At 37.3% G+C, this 23,678-nt stretch overlaps 1 protein-coding gene and 1 non-coding gene across 11 annotated transcripts in view; one reads left to right on the top strand and one right to left on the bottom strand.

Annotated features, from left to right (window-relative positions):
- FAM13B (family with sequence similarity 13 member B) overlaps window positions 1–23,678 on the top strand; it is an 88,812-nt gene that overhangs the window by 1,628 nt on the left and 63,506 nt on the right. For 9 of the 10 annotated variants that reach the window (XM_042935890.1, XM_042935939.1, XM_042935883.1 and 6 more), the window contains exons 2-4: window positions 19,007–19,173; window positions 20,473–20,664; window positions 21,122–21,334. In XM_042935890.1, the coding sequence (XP_042791824.1) occupies window positions 20,508–20,664; window positions 21,122–21,334 (370 nt within the window). In that variant the 5' untranslated portion in view covers window positions 19,007–19,173; window positions 20,473–20,507. Of the gene's footprint in view, window positions 1–9,223; window positions 9,245–19,006; window positions 19,174–20,472; window positions 20,665–21,121; window positions 21,335–23,678 lie in introns of those variants that run through there. The other variant, XM_042935901.1, reaches the window with a different exon arrangement.
- LOC122202424 lies at window positions 13,467–13,576 on the bottom strand. Its single transcript, XR_006194654.1, has one exon. It is a non-coding gene; the product is annotated as a U6 spliceosomal RNA (small nuclear RNA).

The raw sequence follows: 23,678 nt of genomic DNA, 5'->3' as shown, positions 1-23,678 counted from the left end.
AGTCTTCGATTTTTCAGTCGCTGCAATGCGCGTGAGCGGGTGTGCCTTACTACCTCCTAGCTCCCCCAAACTCCAAGGCACAGCAACCTACGCGTTTGCTAGCCTCCCCTGTGCACCAGACTGCGCCACTTCCCTGCCACTTCCTTGATGCTGTTCTGTGAAGTCAATGCAAAGAAAAAAAAGTGTGGTTTAATCTGGGCTAAACTACCCCCCACCCCTTTTTAAGATCACGTGAGATGAGTGGTTGCTGACTTCCTTAAATCGCTCAGAGAATATAGCCAAAATTGGGCTGTTGGTACACTGGGGACTTGTCTAGAATGCACTCTGAATATGCAGACCAGAGGGGGTACAGCGTTAAGTTTCATATGGGGCGACTGGTTTCCGAGATAAGGTTATATGGGAAATTGAATCTATTGGCACACTTGAGAAATTTGTAAACTTTTATTTGTAATCAATTAAAAATCAAACTGACTTTTAGAACGGCCGTTGCAGAATTTCATTAGGTTCCGCATTGTGCCTTCTAATCTTTGAGAGTAGTACCTCAAGTTGGGCGTTTACCTTCCTTTCAAGGAGCTGATAATCTAAAAATGATAACCCGATCCACAATAATGTACACTGTGGACATTAAATGACTGAAATGCACTTACCTTTAAAGGCAGACATTAAATGGTAGTTTGAATTAATGACTTTCTGGGTTAATGTAAGGCTAGGTCTTCAATTTTGCTTTTTGCAAGTATAGTAGCGGTACTTGTTGGCCTGGGTTTCTCACAGGTACTGTGCATTTATTAATTACTTGTTGATGAAATTGAATGGTCACTATTTGTATGTCCATTACGAGCCCCTTCTTTATTAATCTGTGCTGCCTTTAAAATTAGGGCAGTGTTTTCTCCAGTTGTGTCACCAGGTAGGGATTTTTGACACAGTGTGCTTAAATCCTTAGGTGTAGAAAGGCATATCACAGTGTCACAAAATTCTTCACTAAGTAAATTTTATAGTGTGTTTTTTATTAGAATGTGATTGTTTTTAGGACAGAAAATGACTGAAATGAATGCATTATGACTTGTCAATTTTCCCTCACCAGTACAATGACAGCTTCTTTTATTATCACTTATGGATAACCTCCATCTGCATGCCTTCCTCTTCATTTTACACTAACTTTAATATTGGGGAATATAATAGTATAAATTACTTTAGCTATACTTGGGGGAAAAATTGTAAATATACATAACAATTTATGATTTTAACCATTTTTTAAGTGTACAACTTATGGCATTAAGTATATTTACAATGTTGTGCCACCATTACCGCTATGTATTTTGAGAACTTTTTTTTATTATCCCCAATAGCAACTCTGTAGACAGTAATTCCCCATTTTCTCCCCTGCCCAGCCCTTGGTAACCTTTATTCTATATTCTGTTTCTGTAAGTTTGCCTGTTCTAGGTAGCTCATGTAGGTGAAATCACATAACATTTGTCCTTTTGTGTTTGGCTTATTTTATGTAGCATGTTTTCAAGTTTCATCTGTGTTATAGCTTGTATCAGAATTTACTTCCTTTTTAAGGCTGAATTCCATTGTATGTGTATAGAACATTTTATTTATTTGTCGATGGACATTTGGATTGTTTCTACCTGTTAAAAAAAAACAAAATTCAATTGAGTAAATTTTAACAGTCTTATGGGTTTTATTCAACTATTCATGAATCAGGCAGCATCCCATCTAGCAGACTGAAAGGAGCTCTGAGGAGCTGTGCAAAATGGAAGGCTTTTAAAGCCAAAGGAGGCAGGACAAGGAAGTTCTAGCAAAGAGTGGGTTGTTTCAGGCAGTTCACCATACTTTGGTAGGCAGCCTGAGTCTATCAGGCACATTACCTCACTAGCGCTGACCAGGAAATTCCAGACCGACTAGTTAAGATTACATTCTTGGGGAAGCAGTTAGGTAGGTAGGTAGATACTATCTCTTGGTTTGGTGATGTAGGCTTAGCCCAGGTGACTCAATTTTGGACCTGTTATCTTTTCTTTTTTTTTTTTTTTTTTACGTAGGCTCCATGCCCAATGTGAGGCTTGAACTCACGATCTCAAGATCAAGAGTCCTATGTTCTACTGACTGAGCTAGCCAGGCACCCCCTGTTGTCTCTTTTTTAATACTTGTATTAACTTTTGTGAATAATGCTACTGTGAATATTGGTGTACAAGTGTTTGTTTGAGTCCCTGCTTTTGATTCTTTTGGGTAGGTACCTAGCAGTGGACTTGCTGGGTTATGTGGTAATTCTATGTTTAACTTTTTGGAGAAACATACAAACTGTTTTCCAGGGCTGCTGCACCATTTTTCATTCCTGTTAGCCATGTACAACAGTTAAGTTTTCTCCACATCCTCTCCAGTAGTTGTTACTTTCCTGTTTGTTTGTTTGTTTGTTTGATAATTGCCCTCTTAATAGGAGTGAGCTGATATTTCACTGTGTTTTTGAGCTGTGTTTTTGTGTTTTGTGTTGTGAGCTGTGTTTTTGATTTTTATTTTCTTAAGAGATAAAGATGTTAAGCATCTTTTCATTTATATATCTTCTTTAGATAAATGTCTTCACATCCTGTGGTCATTTTTGGATTTTTTTGTTTTGTTTATTTGTTTTTACTTTTATTTTTTATTTATTTTTCTTTTGAGACAGCGTGAGCAGGGGAGGGGCAGAGGGAGAGAGAGAGTCCCAAGCAGGCTCCACACTGTTAACACAGAGCCTGACACTGAACGGTGAGGTCATGACCTGAGCCAAAATCCAGATGCTTAACTGACTGATCCACTCAGGTGCCCTGGGGGGGGGGAAAAAAAAAAAAAAAAAAAAATATATATATATATATATATATATATATTTTAATTTGAGAGAGAGAGAGAGTGTGCCATCTCCAGGAAGAGGCAGAAGGAGAGAGAAAATCTTAAGCAGGCTCCATGCTCAGTGTGGAACCCGACACGGTTCGGTCCCACAACCCTGGGATCATGACCTGAGCTGAAATCAAGAGTCGGACATTCGACTGACTGAGCCACCTAGGCACCCCGGAAATTTCTGTTTTATACATGGATAAACAGCAGAGGGACTGATTATATCTGAAAAATATTTTCATTTATATGTTAGATCACTATATTTTTTATTTTCAAATTTTTATTTAAATATTAGGTAGTTAATGTATAGTGTGATTTTGGTTTCTGGAGTAGAATTTAGTGATTCATCACTTACATAAAGCAACCAGTACTCATCATAAGAAGTGCTCTCCATAGTAGCCATCCTCCAGTTAGCCCATCCCCCAACCACCTCCATCAATCCTGTTTGTTCTCTCTCTTTTTTCCCCTTCCCATAAGTTTATTTGTTTTGTTTCTTTAAATTCCATATATGAGTGAAATCATGGTATTTGTCGTTCTTTGATTTATTTTGCTTAACATAATACACTCTAGCTCCATCAACGTCATTGCAAATGGCAAGATTTCATTTTTTTTTTTTTTAACGTTTATTTATTTTTGAGACAGAGAGAGACAAAGCATGAACGGGGGAGGGTCAGAGAGAGGGAGACACAGAATCCGAAACAGGCTCCAGGCTCCAAGCCGTCAGCACAGGCCCGACGCGGGGCTCGAACTCACGGACCGCGAGATCATGACCCGAGCCAAAGTCGGCCGCCCAACCGACTGAGCCACCCAGGCGCCCCAAGATTTCATTCTTTTTGATGACTGAGTAGTATTCCATCGTATGTGTATGCCACATCTTCTTTACCATTCATCAGTTGATGGACATTAGGGTTCTTGCCATAGTTTAGCTATTGTTGATAATGCTGCTGTAAACATTGAGGTGCATGTACCCCTTTTGATCTATTTTATTTTTGATGTTTATTTTAGAGAGCACATGTGAGCAAGTAGGGGAGGGGCAGAGAGAGGAGACCAAGGATCCAAAGCGGGCTGTGCACTGACAGTAGAGAGCCTGATGTGGGGCTCCAGCTCATGAACTGTGACATCATGACCTGAGGTGAAGTCAGATGCTTAACCTACTGAGCCACCCAGGCTCCCCTTGAATCTGTCTTTTTGTATTCTTTGTAGGGTAATTGCTGGATCATAGGGTAGTTCTATTTTTAATTTTTGGGGAACCTCCATACCATTTATCAAGGTGGCTGCACCTGTTTGCATTTCCATTAACAGTGTAAGAGGGTTCCCCTTTCTCCCCATCCTTGCCAAGATCTCTTGTTTCCTATGTTACTTTTTGCCATTCTGACAAGTTTGAGGTGGTATCTCATTGTAGTTTTGTTATCTATTTTCCTGATGGTGAGTGATGTTGAGCATTTTTTCATGTGTCCATCAGCCATCTGAATCTGAATGTCTTCTTTGGAAAAATGTCTGTTCTTGTCTGTTCATGTTTCTTAACTGCGTTATTTGTTTTTGGGGTGTTGAGTTTGGTAAGTTCTTATAGATTTTGGGTATTAACCCTTTATCAGCTATGTCATTTGCAAATATCTTTTTCCGGTCCATAGGCTGCCCTTTAGTTTTGTTGATTGTTTTCTTCCCTGTGCAGAAGCTTTTTATCTTGAAGTCCCAATAGTTCAGTTTTGCTTTTGTTTCCCTTGCCTCTGGCTACATGTCTAGTAAGATATATTTAGAACTCAACCAGTTGTATGTCAGTACCAAGAACTTTTTCCCATCACTTTGATATTACAAAAGTATATCCATTAAATAAATGCCGTCTTCCCCACTGAGTAAGATTACTTCTCCTAAACTTCCCTTTATTTTGTTAAGTGCTTTATTAAAATGGCTAGGGGCAGAGGAGAGTATTAGTTGACAGGGAAAAGGAATTGTAGTATGTACACATAAACTTGACCTGTATAAGTCACTGTTCCCCAAGTCAGACAGTAGGCTAATAGGTGAGTAGGTTCAGTTTGAGAGCCTTATAGAAGACATGACTAAAGGATATTTGAAATGGAATGTAAAAAGGTAAATTTACCACCAAATCTTGTAGTACTGTTGAATACATACTAGTAGTAATGGGATTACAAGAGTAACTCATTATCAGATTGATTTATTCTTTCACAGATATTTATCTTCTTCTAAATGCCAGAGTTAATGAGCAATCACTTGGTGATGGTTGCATAACTTGGTAAATTTATTAGATAGACATCATTGTATACTTGAAAAGAGTGAATTCTATGGTATGTAAATTATACCTTAATAAAGCTGTTTTTTTAAAAAAACAACCTACCAGCAGGCTTGAAGGAGCTTATACTCTCTTGGGAGAAATAGACATTAAACACAGAAAGGAGTGTATAATAAAACTTGTGATGAATGCTTTGGAGCCAAGGAATGATATGTCTTGAGACAATTTCACAGGGAGAGATCATTAGATGAGTGGGTTGGAGAAAGCCCCTCCAAGAATGGGAGTTGAGTGAGAGCTGAAGATGAGTAGGATGAAGGGGGGGAGAATATTTTAGGTGGATGAACCAGAATGTGTAAAAAGTCTTAGCTTGAGGAAAATGCACTGGGTTGATTAGATAACTTAATGAAATTTACTGGATTATGCTAGAGAAAATACTTCAGTCTTTTCTGTCAGGTTATTAGCTAGCTCTGGTATGTTTTCTTTTCCTAATGTATATGATGTATGATAATTCTTATGTCTTTGATTTTTAAACAATTTTCAGAGAGATGTCTGTTGAGTTTATTATTGCCCTTTTTAGGAATAGAAAAACAGAAAATGTTGAGCTTTTTACTTGTTCTTAAAGTATTTATTTTTGCTTTTGTTTATCAAGCTGCTGTTCCATACATTTGGAGAAAAAAGTAAAAACTGAAAACAACTAAAAAAATTTGTTTTTAGTGTTGTAGTTGATATTTAATATTATGTTAATTTCAGGTGTATATCACAGTGACTCAGCAATTCTATACATTATTCAGTGCTCACCACCTTGTGTGGTCACCATTTGTCACAGTGTTATTACAATATCATTGATATATTTTCTGTGCTTTATTTTTCATCTCTGTGACTTATTTTATAACTAGAAGTTTATACCTCTTAATCCCCTTCACCTATATTGCCCATCCCTGGCAGAGTTGCCCCTTACAGCCGCCGGTTCTCTGTAATTATGAGTCTGTTATTGTTTATTCTAGAACTATATGAATGTAAGTTAAGTCATATGGTATTTGTCTTTCTCTGACTTATTTCTTTTAGCATAATATCCTGTGAGTCCATCCATGTTGTGGCAAATGGCAAGATCATGTTCTTTTTTTTTTATGGCTGAGTAAATTTTTTTTTTTAAATGTCTAAGCAATACTCCATTGTGTGTGTATGTGTGTGTTTATACCACATCTTTATCCATTCCTGGGATACTTGAGTTGTTTTCATATCTGTTCAGATATGTTCAGGATCCTGTTCAGATCCTGTTTCATATCTGTCCTGTTTCAGGTCTGTCCTGTTGTAAATAATGTGGCACTAAACATAGGGGTGCACATATATTTTTGAATTAGTGTTTTCATTTTCTTTGGTTCAGTGTGCAGTAGTGTGAAAACCACTCGTTGTTTTACATAGTAGCTGCTTAATTGTTGGGGGAGGAAGTGGGGGATGGAGGTTGGTGGGACAGGAACTTTGTGGTCCGCATTTGGAAAAAAACCACTAGTCACAGTGAATTTAAAATTTGGAAAGGCAGGGGCTCGTGGCTGACTCAGTAGAGCATGTGACTCTTCATCTGGGGACTGTAAGTTTGAACCCCATGTTGGGTGTAGAGATGACTTTAAAAAAATAATTTATTATTTTATTTTTTTAAAGCTTATTTATTTTTGAGAGAGAGAGAGCAAGCGAGTAGGGCAGAGAGAGGGAGGAGAGAGATAATCTCAAGCAGGCTCTGTGCCCTTAGCTTGGAGCCTTGTCACAGGGCTTGAACTCACTAATTGTGAGATCACGACCTGAGCAGAAACTAGAAGTCAGACGCTCAATTGACTGAGCCACCCAGTCACCCCAAAAGTAAGATCTTTAAAAAAAAAAACAAAACAAAACTTGGAAAGGGAAAGAAACTAAAATTTATTATTTATTTACTTTTTTTTTAATTTTTAAATTTATTTTAGAGAGAGAGAGAGCACATGCGCACATGTTCGAGTGGGGAAGGGGCAGAGGGAGAGAGAGGGAATTCCAAGGAAGCTCCGTGTTCAGCATGGAGCCCACTCGGGGCTCTATCCCATGACTCTGGGATCATGATGTGAGCTGTAATCAAGAGTCAGACACTCAACTGACAAAGCCACTAGGGACGCCGCAAGAAACTCAAATTTCGAATCAGATAAGATGAGAGAATTTTTATATGAAAAGCAGGTACAAAGTACTCAAGTTTTTTGTAAATTACTTTCTGTATGTCTTCATACATTTCGGTGAAAGTTTAAACAAAATTTTCAGTGATGATTGTGGTCATTGTTTCCTGAAAGCATCCACTTAAAAGGTAGCAGTCTTAAGGGGCACCTGGGTTAACTCAGTAGTTTATTAAGTGTCGGACTTGGGCTCAGGTCATGATGTCACAGCTCGTGGGTTTGAGCCTGATGTCAGGCTCTGTGCTGACAACTCAGAGCCTGGAGCCTGCTTTGGATTCTGTGTGTGTGTCTGTCTCTCCCTCTCTCTTCTCTCTCTGCCCCTCCCTTGCTTGTGCTCTCTCAAAAATAAACACACACAAAAAAGCAGTCTTGGGTTTCTAGTCATTAGTTCAGTGACTTTGAACCAGTTTCTTCAGCTTTCTGAGATTTTTTGTTTGTTTCTTCTGAGAGAGGGAATGATGATCTGTCTGCTTTTCTCAAGATTTTGAATTTGAGGATTCATTTGGATAGTGAACTGGAAAGTACACCAGAAATGATAGCATCAGTTCAGATATTGGAGTTCTGCTTTTGTTCGGTGTTTACAACTGGGACAACAAAGGTGAAGTCATATCTTTTGCTCTCAAATTTTACAATCTAGTGAGGAAGACACATAAAAAATAAGTTTATTAAGTGTTTTTTTTTTGTTCATGTGGTAGTTTTATTCCACCCCCCCCCAGAGCAGTTTTTACACAAGTTTGTGCAAAAAAAGAAATGTTCTGATTTCAAGGGACCCATTTTGTTAAAACACGTTGTGGAATTGCCTATAATACCCCGTACATGAAAAAAAATGAAGCGTTATACTTTTGTGTTAATGTGCAATAAGAAACGATAAGCTAGTCTTCTTTAAACCCTGCTCATTAGTTTGGTAGGTGCTACGTGTGCATGTTTTCAGTAGAAAAGAGGTTAAAGGTTACTAGAAGGGAGGAGTCTTGAGTCAAAAGTTATCAAAATTGAGATTATGTGCACATATTTAACTGGCTAGAATATGTGGTTGCTGTTATGCGTGTGTGCTTTCTCAGATATTTTGTGTCACCTTTTATTTTTTAATATGTATTTTTGAGGGGGGGAGGGGCAGAGAGAGAGGGAGACACAATGTGAAGCAGGCTCCTGGCTCTGAGCTGTCAGCACAGAACCTGACTTGGGGCTTAAACTTGTGAACTGTGAGATCTTGCCCTGAGCCAGCATTGGACGCTTATCCAACTGAGCCACCCAGGCGCCCGATCACCTTTTAAATTGTAGTGCTGTTTTAAAAAAAGGGCCACTCTTTGTGCTGATACTTAGTGTGAAGAGTTAATTTAACTGTTAGGCACTTTGATTTAGTGGAACATCATGCTACATTAGTGGACCAGGGAAACTGGAATGCACGTAGGAAAAGGGAACCCATTGGGAGCCATCTTCTAGTACATTACAGGCTTACCTTTTAATCAGACAAGCATTTCAAGTGCCACCTTTCCTCATACTTTCATAAGCAGGATTAGACATCCCTGTACCACACTTTGCTGTTTCTCATGCATTGATGTTGAACAATGTAGAACTCTAGTTCTCACTTACAGATAGCTCAAGAGGTTATCCTTTGGGGAAGTTTTTTCACCTAATCTTTGAGACTAACTCCAGGTACCTTGTGGTCTCCTTGGCTTTTTGAATCAGAATTGTGGTGGCTTTCCAAGTAAATGTGAAAGTAGTCTTTTGCCTTTTTAATAGTGCTTGTTTTATTTTTATTTAAAATAAATTATTTATGAGACTGTGTTCATGCACAAGCAGGGAAAGGACAGGAGACAGAAAATCCCAAGTAGCCTTTGTGCTGTCACTGCAGAGCCTGACCCTGGGCTTGAACTGACAAACTGTGAGATCATGACCTGAGTGGAAATCAAGAGTTGGACGCTTAACTGACTGAGCCACCCAGGTGCCCCTATTTTTTAATCTTATTTTATTTTTAAAGTAATCTCTGCTCCCAGTGTGGGGCTCGAACTTGCAACCCCGAGATCAGGAGTCACATGCTCTACTGACTGAGCCAGCCAGGCACCCCCAATAGTGCTCATTTTAATGTTCTGGTTTGTTAAGACTTAAGTAACTTTCATTAGAAAGTGCAGTTAGATCCAGCAGCGTATTTTAGCATTATGATTTACAAATTTTGAAGTTAGTAGCTGAGTGACTTGAGGCTCACAGTGCTTTCAACTTTTATATATGTAAAAGGGTAATAGTGTCTGCTTCATAGCATTATTCTAGGTATGAGAAATAACTTGTAAAGTGCTTTAGATACTCCATAAGTAATAGTTGGTTTCCCTTCTTGATTTGGTTATCTTTGGTTGTTGTTATTGTGGAAAATAGATATGACAGCCATTTTTGATGTTTTCTTAGTTTTTAATCACTTAAGGAGATGTTCCTTCTTGCTAATTTTGAATAGACAGTATTGTTTATGTCTTTATGCAACATATATTTGAAAAACTACATTCTGTGTCAGTCTTTGGGTGAGGCCTTTAGTGTTACAAAGATGAAATGACAGGCTTCCTACCTTCATTCATCCTCTCTATTGAAGAGATATACTTTTAAATTCTATGTGACAGTTGCTAAAAAGGGTACACTAGGAGCAAAGGAGAACTGTCTGCTTCAGAAAATCAGGCAGGGTTTGAGAGGAAATGGGAGTTGGACTCAAAGAACAGAAGTTTGGTGAACAAGGTGGTAGTTGGTTATGGTATTGTTAGGACTCTAAGCACAGAAAATGATATGTGCAAAGCCTGAGAGGTATGGACTATGAACTTCAAGTAAATTTAAGTATTGCTGGATAGTAGAGTGAGGTGGAAGAGTGGCAGGAAGGGAGATTTTACTGGTAGTTGAAGTACTTGTATGTAGGTTATGCAGTGGAGTTTAGGGTTTAACTTGTATGCCAGAGGTTCTTAAATCTTTCCATGCGTTATAATCACCGGAAGAGTTTATTAAACATACAGAGGCCCAGACCATGCTCTCAAGGATGCTGGATTGGGGTTGTGGCTTTGCACTATGTATATTGAGCAAGCCACTCCCTCTCTGAGATGATGTTAGAGAAACAGTGCTATAGGTCACTTGGTCTCAGAAGTGAGGTACTGGCGCTTTTTTTTTTTTTTTTTTTTAATGTAAGTATGGCTGACATATAATCCTGTATTAGTTCCAGGTGTTCAATATAGTGATTTGACGTTTATATACATTATGAACTGCTCGCAGCAGTAAGTATAGTTACCCTCTGTCACCAAAAAGTTATTACATTATTATTGATTGTATTCCCTGTTGTGTACTTGTCATCTCTGACTTTATAACTGGAATTTTGTGCCTCTTAATTCCATTAAACGATTTTGCTCATCTCCCCACCTTACTACCCTCTGGCAACTACTAGTTTATTCTATGTATTTATGAGCCTGTTTCTGGCTTTTGTTTGTTTGCTTGTTTTTAAATTCCACATGCAAGTGAAATTGTGTGGTACTTGAAAATTTTTTTTTTGTAATGTTTATTTTTGAGAGGAAGAAAGACAGAGTGTGAATGGGGGAGGGGCAGAGAGAGAGAGGGAGACACAGAATCTGAAGCAGGCTCTAGGTTCTGAGCTGTCAGCACAGAGCCCAACGCGGCGGGGCCTGAACTCACAAACGGGAGATCATGGCCTGAGCTGAAGTCAGACGCTCAACTGACTGAGCCACCCAGGTGCCGCGAATTGTGTGGTACTTGTCTTTTTCTCTGACTTAAATCACTTAGTTTAATATCTTCTAGGTCCATCCGTGTTGTTGCAAATGGCAATATCATCTTTTTCATGGCTGAGTAATATTTCATTATATATACCGCATATTTTTATCCATCCATTCATAAATGTGCAGTTAGGTTGCTTCCATATCTTGGTACTGTGTATAGTGCTGCAGTAAGCATTGGAGTACATGCATTTTTTGGGAATAATGTTTTCATTTTCTCATAAGTGAGATTACTGGATTGTATGGTATTTCTGTTTTTAATTTTTTGAGGAACCTCCGTGCTGTTTCCCATATTGATTGTGCCACTTTACTTTCCTACCAGCAGTGCAAGAGGGTTCCCTTTTCTCTAAACACTTGACAACACTTGTTACTTCTTTTTGATAACTTACCATTTTGACAAGTGTGAGATGATATCTCATTGTGGTTTTTATTTACATTTCACTGATTAGAGCGATGCTACCTGACATCTTTTCATGTCTGTTGGCCATCAATATGCCTTCTTTAGAAAAGTGGCTATTCAGGTCTTCTGCCCATTTTTTAATCGGTTTGATTTTTGGTTGAGTTATGAGATCCTTGCACTTTGGATGGGCAAGATGACCTATTAAAGTTGTGTGTGTGTGTGTGTGTGTGTGTGTGTGTGTGTGGCAGTAGTAGTAAAATTTATGTTTTTGTATATTTTTTAATCTTAAAAGTTATTTTTCTATATGAGGATTATGCATATAACATACTTGTATATTTTTTACTACTCTAGTAATATGCATACAATATAAAAATGAGGAGTGGATCCATAATTTTTTTCCTGATCAAAAAATTTGGAGTCCAGGGGCACCTGGATGGTTCATTCGGTTAAGCGTCTGACTCTTGATGTTGGCTCAGGTCACAGTCTCACTTTTTTGTCGGTTCAAGCCCCGAATTGGGCTCTGTGTTGACAGTGTGGAGCCTGCTTAGGATACTCTCTCTCCCTCTCTTTCTCTCAAAAATAAGTAAACATTTAAAAAATTTGGAGGCCAGGATTTCAGGTAGACAATTGAGGAATTTTGTGCAGGGTGTGGGGGATTTGGGTTAGATTTTAGTTTTGAGGAGATTAGTGAGGGCAATAAGTGAGGGGACTTAGTCACAGGGGATTTCATCTCCCTCTTGCTTTATTACTTTGATTTGAATAGCTTGAAATCATGGTTGGAGGTGATAAAATAATTGACTTTGGCCATGAAACCCTTTTGAGAGTTTCTCAAAATGATCCAGGATATTTACCAATAGCTTATCTCTAAAGCAGTTTTTGCCTAAATGAGAGAGGAATAATGAGCTGTTTCAAGGAAAAGTAGTTTACATTTAGTGGGTCTTATTCTTTGAAATACATGTGCTATATCTAGTATCACAATTTGGCAACTGTAGTCTTACAAAATGACTTGATTCCATTGTTCATTGTAGTTTTGTAGAATCACCAGGGAGGATTGTACCCTCAAGTAGTATGTTAAAGTGCACTCACATGAGCAAGTCCTCAGGCATAGGAATAAAAATTGTCACAAGAAGTACTTCATGCTCTTCTTTTCTTTTTCTTTTTTTTAAGTTTATTTATTTATTTTGAGAGACAGCACAAGGTGGGGGAGAAACAGAGAGAGAGGGAGAAAGAGAATCCCAAGTAGGCTGTGCATTGTTAGTGCAGAGCCTGAGGTGCAGAAAACTAAGATCGTGACCCGAGCTGAAATCAAGAGTTGGATGCTTAACTGACTGAGCCACCCAGGCGCCCTTTTTTCTGTTTTCTAGGGTAAAGAAGTTGCTAAACTTTTGGGTATTACAGCTCTCTCTCTCTCTCTCTCTCTCTCTCTCTTTTTGTTTATTTATTTATTTTGAGAGAGAAAACTGAGAAGGGGCAGAGAGAGAGAGAGAGAGAGAGAGAGAGAGAATCAGAAGCAGGCTCCTTACTACCAGTGCAGGGCCCTTGTGGGACTTGAACTCATGAACTGTGAGATCATTACCTGAGCCGAAATCCAGAGTCAGACGCTTAACCAACTGAGCCACCCAGGCACCCAGTATAATAGCTCTCTAATTAAAAAAAAATTTCTAGTCTTGAATTCTGTTTTATTTTATTTTATTTTTTATTTTTTTTCTTTTTAATCTTTGATATAACAATTTTATTTCCAGGAATTTGGTTTGAGGAAATAAGGATAAGTACAAAGATTTGGCTAGAATTATGTTCATCATAGTGTTGTTTAATTTAAAATAGTAAAAGATGATAACCTATATATAATAGTGATTGGGTTACATAAACCACTGTTCATACATAAGATCAATTGCTACATGGTCACTAAAATGTTCCATGAAACCAATACCACCAGGTACTGACAAGGATGTAAAACCAGAGGAACACTTACATGCAGATGGTGAGACTACAAATTGGCAAAACCACTTTGGAAAAAAAATATGGAACGCTTCACGAATTTGCGTGTCATCCTTGCACAGGGGCCATGCTAATAATCTTCTCTGTATCATTCCAATTTTAGTATATGTGCTGCCGAAGTGAGCACTTGAATTCTGTTTTATACTATAATAAATTACTTACGGCATGGTCAGTGAATTTAGTAATAGATTTAATTGACTTGATGTTTTTCCTGATCAAAATAGCATCTATGAACATATGACTGATAGCTTTATGTGCTTTTGAGACATGAGGCTTTTCAGCCTTTCTGTTTGTTCGGTGTACTGTTAAGGATTTTAGGCATATTAATACCTTGCTAGTTTTCAGACCAGGAAGGAACCACTGATTTAGCATATTGGGAACCTTCATAGTACCATCTTTGTTCAGTTTGAATGAAAGAGGTGCCTTTTCCTTTGCTTCGTGAACTGTTTAGAGCTTGCTAATGTGAAAAGCTGAATGTATGGAGCAGGGGTACATTTATTTGGTTCATTGACTTAGACTCTGTAATTGTCTACAGACTCAAATCTCTGTTCCCCAAGTTTACTATCTTTATTGAGGTCCAGTTCCCTGTTGGCTTTTTTCTCTTTGTAAACTAGTGATAGGGATTTTTTTTTCTTTTTGGCATTAGCAATTATTGAGGTAGCTCTTTCAAATTTTTCTGTGTGAATTGTATCCTGTTTTGTCAAAACCATTTGGGGCAAAAGTGGGGTTTTTAGTTCCTTTCTATTCATTTTTTTTCCTTTCTATTCATTTTGAAGGTAGAAGTTTTTCCACATGAAAATGACAGTTTATCTTGGCAGATGCCACTTTTAACCACAGGTTGCTTATTTGCAAAATGATAAAACTTTATTATTAGTATTACAGTGTTTTTTAAAATTGTTTGCTTTGACAAGACTTAATCTTCAGTCGAGCTTTAATTTTTTTTATGCTATACAGAAAAATTAGTAATTTCTGAATGTGCTGGATAGCATACCTGGGGCTAAGTAGGGTAGGTTCTTGAAATGTGGCTAAAAGAGATATTTTCTTTTTCTTTTTTTTTTGTATGGAGAAGTATATTTTAAAAATGTCACACTCTATAATGAAAATAGTTTGGTATTAGTTAACTTATTAAAGTGCTGTTATGTCTTTGTATGGTTTCTTTTTTAATTTTTTTGTTTTCATTGAAGTATAATTTTATGTGATAACATTTTATATACAATAGCATTCACTCAATTTAAATGTCCAGTTCAGTAAGTTTGACATGTGTATTAAGCATGTAACTACCACTACCACAGTCATGACTTAGAACATTTACATTACCCCAGAAAGTTCTCAGTGTTTTTTGGTTTTCTCATCACTGAAATGGATATAATGAAAGTATCTGCATCCATAGGATTGTTGTAAGGATAAATGAATTAATACATTTAAAGCCCTTAAAATAGTTCCTGAGTTATTATAAGAGCTCAGTTAATACTCTCTGTTGTTATTTGTCCATAGTATTTTTTTTTCAGGAGTAGAATGTAGTGATTCATCACTTACATATAACACCCACTGCTCATTCCAGTAAGTGCCATTCTTAATGCCCATGACCCATTTAGCCTATCCCCCCACCCAACACCCCTCCAGCAACCCTCAGTTTGTTCTCTGTATTTTAGAGTCTCTTAAAGTTTGCCTCCTTCTGTTTTTATCTTATTTTTCCTTCCCTTCCCCTATGTTCATCTGTTTTGTTTCCTTTTTTAAAATTTTTTTTAATGTTTATTATTTTTGAGAGAGAGAGAGAGACAGACAGTACGAGTGGGGCAGGGGCAGAGAGAGAGGGAGACACAGAATCTGAAGTAGGCTCCAGGCTCTGAGCTGTCAGCACAGAACAGAGCCTGATGAGGGTCCCAAACTTGGGAACTACGAGATCAGAACCTGATCCCAAGTTGGACTCTTAACCAACTGAGCCACCCAGGCACACCCCATCATCTGTTTTGTTTCTTAAATTCCACATATGGGTGAAATCATTTATTTATTTTTCTCTGACTGACTTATTTCACTTAGCAGAATACATTGTAGTTCCATCCACGTTGTTGCAATATCTGTAGTGTTGATGTTGGTATCCTACCTTTTTTATTTTATTTTTTAATGTTTATTTATTTTTGAGAGAGAGAGAGACAGAGACAGAGTGTGAGTGGGGGAGCGGCAGAGAGAGAGGGAGACACAGAATCTGAAGCAGGCTTCAGGCTCTGGGCTGTCAGCACAGAGCTTGATGTGGGGCTTGAACCGACAAACTGTGAGATCATGACCTGAGCCGAAATTGGACGCTTAAGTGACTGAGCCACTCAGGAGCTCTGGTGTTCTTTTTTAATTTTTTTTTTTTAAACGCTTATTTATTTTTGAGACAGAGAGACAGAGCATGAACAGGGGAGGAGCAGAGAGAGAGGAGACACAGAATCCAAAACAGGCTCCAGGATCTGAGCTGTCAGCACAGAGCCCGAAGCGGGGCTCGAACTCACGGACCGTGAGATCATGACCTGAGCCGAAGTCGGACGCTTAACCGACCAAGCCACCCAGGCGCCCCTCTGGTGTTCTTTTTAAAAAGCCCCTCCTTACTAATTTTATTAGGTATTTAAAACTTAAGAGATTCTTTGCTGTCTGTTCCTATTATGTATATGTATATGTAAATGGACCTGAATGGAATGCAGAAATAGCTTGAGTAGCAGAACTCAAGTTGATAGCTGCTCTATGAAGGTACATGTTCCTGAATGTACCTATCACCCACTTTTATTGAAAATTGGTATTGTGTTATTTTTATAACTGTGTCTCATGATACAGAATTCAAAATGATTTCTTAATTTGTTGTCAGTATCACTATTCTAGGCAACTGTCATTTGTATTTAAAATGATTTTGCTGTTTTAGGTATGCTGGCTGGCTAAGTCCATAGAGCATGTGACTCTTGATTGAGTTCCAGTCCCACATTCAGGAGTATATTGTACTTAAAAAAAAAAATCATAAAACGAAAAAGATTCTTAAAATGTTTTTGCTGATTTGATTTATAATAAAATTATACTTCTGGAAATCTTTGGTTATTTTGAAAGTCTACACATTGTATTCCCTTGTGTCAAGCCTTTTATTGATTAAATGCTTTTGTATTTTATGGATTCTGTCTGCTAAGACATTTCATCAGATCTCTTTGGGACATTTTTCTATGGTGTCTGATGCTATTTTCTTTGAGAATTGGAATTTGTAGTTTAAATTTAAAAATTTAATGTTTATTTATTTTAGAGAGAGTAAGAGACTGAGTGCAGGGTGCAGGCTGGGGAGGGGCAGAGTGAGAGGGAGACACAGAATCTGAAGCAGGCTCCAGGCTCCAAGCTATCAGCACAGAGCCCAACATGTGGGGCTCGAACTCTTGAACTGCGAGACCATGACCTGAGCCAAAGTCAGACCCACAACTGACTGAGCCACCCAGGCTCCCCTGGAATTTGTAGTTTAGATATCACATCAATTTTCTGGAGGTTCTGTGACAAATTACTATAAACAGGATAACTCTAAAACAACAAATTTTTTTTTTCTCCCAGATCTGGAGGCCAAAAGGCTAAAATGAGGGTGTAGGCAGGCCCTCTGAAGGTTCTAGGGAGGAATCATCCATTGTCTCTTCTAGCTTTTGATGACTCCTGGTGTTTCTTGTCTTGTGACAGCAGAACTCCCAATTTCTTCCTGTTTCTTCACACAGCCTTCTTCCCCTCACTGTGTGTCTATCTGTCCTGTCTTCTGCTTATAAAGACACCAATCATTGGATTTAGGACTCACCCTAAATCCAGGGTAATTTCATTTTGAGATCCTCAACTAATTACATACACGAAGACCCTATTTCCAAATAAGTTCACATTCTGAGGTTCTGGGTAGACATGAGATTTTTGGGGAACGCTGTTGAACCCACTACAGATAGGAAGGGAATATTCACATGATTTAAACTCTGAGAAGTGGTGGAGAACAGGATTAAATAATGTCAAAAACTACTTCACAGTTTGCAGAAATGTTATTTTGGGCTACTCTCCACTCTAAATGCTTTTGCAGTGTGTTGGTTCCTGGTTTCATTAAGAAGACACAGAAACACTGAGTACCCATCTTAGTGATAACATAGAACTTGCTTCTGACAAGACTCTTCTAATGAGTGTTTTATTGTACCTCAGGCAAATCCTGTTTTTCTTTATGACTTGAAGGTATTAACCTGAAACCTGACTTTTAATGTGAGTTTATTAAACATTTTATCCCTGAAGTTAACCTCTCTAAAAGGTCTTCTGTAACTTAACTTTGAAGTTGTTTTTCAGATGAATACGCTACATGTTTTAGCAGGCATTGCAGGATGTTTGGGAAGTAATCATGTACTAAAGATTTGTTGTGGGAATGTGGTTTTCCTTCCCCTCCATTTTTAATGTTCCTCTTGGAGGTATATGTTACTAATAAGACATTTTTGAAAATCACAGTGAATGATAATACTGTTCTGCTGACCTGAGTGCTCTCTCTCTTTTTTTAAAATTTTATTTATTTATTAAGTAGGGTCTATGCCCACCCAATGTGGGGATCAAACTCACGACCCTGAAAGTAATTAAGAGTTGCATGCTCCACGGACTGAGCCAGCCAGGTGGCTCTGACTTGGACTCTTTTGAGCTGAGTGCTGCAGTGTAGTTTGCTGCTGAACTTACTAATTTTTAAATAGATTGTTAGAATTCCCAGAGGGTGATGAAACAATTGATAAATGAGACCAAATATTAAATGCATTGCCAAACAGATTTCCTCTCTCCAGCCTGTTTGCTGGTTTTTTTAACATTTAATGTGAAGAAGAGAGAAAACTGGTTATCTCTCTGCTACCTGCATGTATTATCTCAGTTAAACTTAACAGCTATGTAGTTATTACTTTTACATAAGGAAATCTAAGATTAGAGACATGGAGACATGGAGACATGGAAGTTTTTCAGGGTCATGGTGGAGTTAATATTTTGAATGTCAGCCTTTCTGGTTCTGTTAACTGCTCTTTTCCAACATATGCTGTTATCTCTCCAAACCAGAAAGGTCAGACAACTACATTCTTGCTAACAAAATATTTGCTGTGTACAAAAAAAAAAAAAAAAAAAAGAATAAAGTACATGAGTGCTGTTCTGAGCTTAGAATCTTGTCTTCAGTTCTTTGAGCTAAAAATGCTTCTGTGTTTTATTCTGAGTATAAGGGGACACAATGGACGTGGGTGGGGTGTGTGTATATGTGCTCAAATGCAAGATCCATTGAGGAAAATGGATTATTTGAATGGTGTAATCTCTGAAGATCTGTACTGTTAAAGATTCTCCTTTGCAGTTTTCTTTTGTTTTTAGCAAAAAGATTCTTGTCCAGGTTAGCCATCATAATTTGAAACCTTGTGCAAGATTTTTGCCTCTAACTAGGTCACAGGCAAATTTTCAGGCAGAAGAATGGTTTTAAGTGTAGGAATCCTCCTAAAAGGACTTCAGTGTTTATTCTAGTCACTTCTCACAGTTAAAGTTGGTTTGGGAAATAAAAAGAATTTTTTTTTTCTTCTAGATTAACTGCTGAAGTACTGATCGAGTTCTGCGTTTCTTCAATGAGGAACTACAGGCTGATCTTCTGCCATAATCTCAAACAGCCATAAATGACAAAAGAATGCTTGCTCAGTGAGGGTAGCTGGTACAGAAGCCATTTTTTAAACTTAGGTGTTTAAGTACTCAAAGGTAAGTTTTCAAAATGGTATTCCCATGCTGTATAAATACAAAGAAATTTGGGGGTTTATCTCCTGTTGCTGCTATTTGGTTATTAACTTGAGGTTTGGTAGTTATTAGCTGGCACCAGATATGTTGAAGAATGGATCTTCTTTGTCTAAAGTTGTATACATTTATGGCATTTTGTGGCGCCTAAGTTAACCTCTATTGTTTCTGTAAGTTGAATGGATTGTGTCCCAGTCACATTGTGATACTCTCTTGATCTACTGGGTACAGCTATTATGTAATGTGTATAGAAGTTGTTTTTGCAGACTTTAGAATATTGAGTAGTTTTATTTATTTTTTTGCTCTCTTGTGTGAGAAAGGAATTGTTTCTTTGGGGTTATGAAAAAAAAACACAGTTGGTGTCATTTTGTTCATTATCAACTTTTGAAAAAAGTTTTTCTTTCTTTTGAAAATACTTACTGCCCACATAAAGTAATGAATGTTTTAGTTTAGAAAACAATTTTTCTTGGGATTACTTGTTCTCTGATGCTTCATCTATTAGAAACATTGTTTTCTCTCACTGCTTTACTGATCACAGTTACTGCAAAGTTAAGACAAATAACTTATTTCTTCTGAACTAGACTGGCTGTGGAAATTTTTCTTTGAAATAATTAATGAAACAGCAAGTTTGATGAAAGAACATTCTCGTTTGAAAGTTGATGTCTAGAACTGAAAATTTTTCTTCATTTATAAAAAAAACATTATGGCTGCTCTGTCATGTAGAAATAAAAACTGGTTAATCTTGTTCTTACTAGCCTATCATTTATAAAAAGTTATTTTTAAACCATCAATTTATAAAAAGTCATTCTCTCCTGTTTTGGATGCTAACAAATTAACGGGTTAGACGGGGTTCATGTAGCACAGTCCAGAAATGATTGGGTTTGGTTTTTCACCTGTGTCAATAAGCCTGCTCAGTAAAGGCCCTGTTGGAGCCATGTTTGCTCCTTAATTTGTCTTTGGAACATTAATGTCCTTTGCTAAGTTTAATGACAAATTTGCCATTATTTGATAAATACACGAACACTAAAGGCAGTATTCAAAACTAACTATATTTAATGGAGAAAATGTTGGGATGATTATATTGAACTTTATTTGTAGAATGTTCTGTGGGCCTGAAAGCTGGAACATATGTAATGATGAAAACACATTCTGGTATAAAGCATTTTTCTGTAATTATTTTAGTCATATTGTCACCTGTTGATTGTTAGTCTTTTTTATTATTTATTTATTTATTTATTTATTTATTTTTAATCTTTCATTTGGCAGAAAAGACAGCTTTGATTTCTGGCTGCAAAAAAGATATGAGGAAGAGCTCCTCCCCTTCCTTGAGTAACTGCAACTCTGTTCTTGCTAACAAAATATTTGGAATTCCACTTGATGAGCTGCAGCAGGGAGGACATCCAGACAATGAGGTTCCGTTCATAGTCCGCCACGTTGTGGACTATATCGAGGAACATGGTATACATTTCCTTACCTTTAGGGCTAGCCTTTGTTTTAATAAACTCAACTTACACCTTTTGACCTTGGATGGATTGATTTCTTTCTCTTTCCTTCCTTCCTTCCTTCCTTCCTTCCTTCCTTCCTTCCTTTTCCAGTATGAAAAGTCCAAAATTTAGTAAGGAAAAATGTTAATTTCTTATTTAAAGCCATACACTTAGAAATGCCCAGCATAGAGCATTTTTTAGTGGGGTGGTGATAGTAATATTTTTAATGGGCCGGGGGTGGATAAAATAGATTATCCCTTAGGACAGAGATAGTATGTTTCTAGATGTGTTATTTGAAGGTGTTCAGCCCAACCGGAGAGCCAAGAAGGGCTTTGAGAAGTATGAATATTTTAAATTGATTGGAAAATGAATATATATGGCCAAGTACTTGAAGTTGAATCTTATTTAATTTTTGCCTTGAACTAATGTAGGAGGTCTGGAGCAGCAAGGACTTTTTCAAGTCAATGGAAATGCTGAGACAGTGGAGTGGCTTCGACAGAGATACGACAGCGGAGAAGAGGTGGATTTGGTTAAGGAAGCAGATGTTCCCTCAGCTATTAGTCTTCTTAGATTTTTCCTTCAAGAACTTCCTGAACCTGTTATTCCTGGCAGTTTGCATATTCACTTGATGCAGCTTTCTCAAGGTAGTATAATTTGATTCTTACCAATCAATCATTTGCCATTAATTTCAGGATATTTTTACTTTATAGAAATCTTGACATGTAGACAGTAATTATAGTAGTTCTGAGATTAATTTCTTATGTTCCCATTTGGGAACATACATTCTTTGGATCTATATGGTCTAGTCAAGGGAATGGCAACTTTTTAGATTACGTGTAGTACTATTTACTTTTTATGATTAGTCTTAGGAAGCTTAAGATACAGGGTGAGAAGGAGGAGGAGGAAGGGCAGGAGAAAAGAACAAGGAATAAGAGGGTTGGGAAAGAAGAAAAATATATATGAAGTGATATTGTGTGGCATAACATCCACTAATAGTGCCATTCCTTAGTGGTGATGTTAATATTGGATGTTTGTCCCTGGTTTGATAGAACTTGCTAGCAAAAACCAGAAGACAACTTTGATTCCAGGTTTGGAATATACTTAAAGCTTGTTCTTGGACTTCTGCCTGGAGGAAATAAAATACCAAATTGAATATCAGGATTCCAAGCCAAATAAAAAAGCGTTGATTTATATTTGTTGGGTTAGGTTTTTGTGGTGACTAATAGTAGGGCTTAGCTGGAATGGAATAAGAAGGAAAAATAGACATAGAGGTAGGCAGAAAGGTAAGAAGAACCAAGCAGTGAGGAAATAATTCTGTTCCTAGAGCCAAATGGTATTCAGTGTACATAATGGAGTGACGTGTTTCATTATATGGGAAAGTTTATAAAGTTGGTGTATAATATTATACATTTCTTGAAATTTAAACTTATGTTTTGGCTTTTCTTTGTATTGTGGAATCTCTTTAATTTTTTGAATTGGGTCTTCTAGAGAAATTCATTGGTGTTAAGACATAACTGTTTAATGCCTATCGCTGTCATAGCTGGATATTTTATAATGTGTTTGTATTCTTAAGCCATATGTAGTCAGAGAAGGAAGATTTTCTTTTGAGTGTTTTTATCCATCTTTAAAAAATTGTTTAAACACCTTTGAGCCTAAATTAGTGAGTACCTCTGATTTATGTCTGAAGGTCACTACTTTAATTCTGTTATTTTAATGTGCCACCTGGATCAAAAAACAGATTTCAAAATACATTGTCCTTAATGTCCCATTTTTTCAAAGGGTAACTTTATTCCCCCCGCCCAAGTACTACTGTTTTGTTTTGAATTTCTGAATCCATTTCTTTGATTTTTTTTTTTTGTAGGAATATTTTCACATATTTATATTGAGTCACCTAATCGGCATTTTGCATCCATTAAATACGTAATGAAACTGATGTGTTAAAAGAGTTTTGTTTTGAGTCCTTTTTATGACTCTGGAGCCATTTTTTTTGTTTTTAAAGTAACAGGGTTCTCTGTTCAGTGTATTAGTTGAATTGCAGACAAGTCTTTATTTTTTAATAAGTTTATTTATTTTGAGAGAGAGAGAGCATGAGTAGGGGAGGGGCAGAGAGAGGGGAAGAGAGAGAATCCCAAGCAGGCTCCACACTGCTAGCCTAGAACTTGATGTGGGCCTTCAACCCATGAACTGTGAAATCATGAGCTGAGCTGAAACCAAGAGTTGGAGGCTTAACCGACTGGGCCATGCAGGCACCTCGCAGACACATCTCTTAAAGATGGAACCTTAAGTTCCAGCTATCAGATAATCTTTCACTCTTAGAATGAAAATTTATAAATGAGTAACTGGAATAAGATTTAATGGTAATAAAGTCATTGACTTTCACTGAGACTGTCAGAAGCTATTTTATCACTAGGATTATCATTTTGATTGAGTCATTTAAAATGATGACAGCATTGTGCACTATGTTATTCGCAGGTTTACAGTATGCATCTTACTAATTACTGCATTGACATTTGCTTGTGAATGAATTTAAAGTATACAAATTTGCTGTGGCCCATATGTTTTTAATTGTTCTAAAATGAGAAATCCATCATGCTCCATTCTCCACTTATGTAACCATTAGCATGTGTATTTATGCATACACATACCCACATATACACCCCTTTTCTTAAGAGCTATGCAGAAAAGGTGTGGCAGTACTTAACTTGAGGTGCTGTTTCTGTTTGTTTTGTAATATAATCTGTTTAATTTTGTTTATTCTCCTTTAGTAATTTTTTGAGAAAGATGTCTAGTAGGTCACTGGATAAAGATTGCTTTCTCCACTTCTTGTAGAAGAGTATTGTGTTGGTATTTTAATTGACATTCAAAATACCTGAGAAAATTATTACTTTTTTTTTAATGTTTATTTATTTTTGAGAGAGAGCATGTGTGTGTGCAAGAGTGGGGGAGGGGAAGAGAGAGAAGGGGACAGAGGATCAGAAGCAGGCTCTG

Source organism: Panthera leo, chromosome A1 (genome assembly GCF_018350215.1).
Source record: "Panthera leo isolate Ple1 chromosome A1, P.leo_Ple1_pat1.1, whole genome shotgun sequence".
Lineage (NCBI taxonomy): Eukaryota > Metazoa > Chordata > Mammalia > Carnivora > Felidae > Panthera > Panthera leo.
The sequence above is the reverse complement of the archived record's forward strand: the minus strand, read 5'-3'. Positions and strand labels throughout refer to the sequence as shown.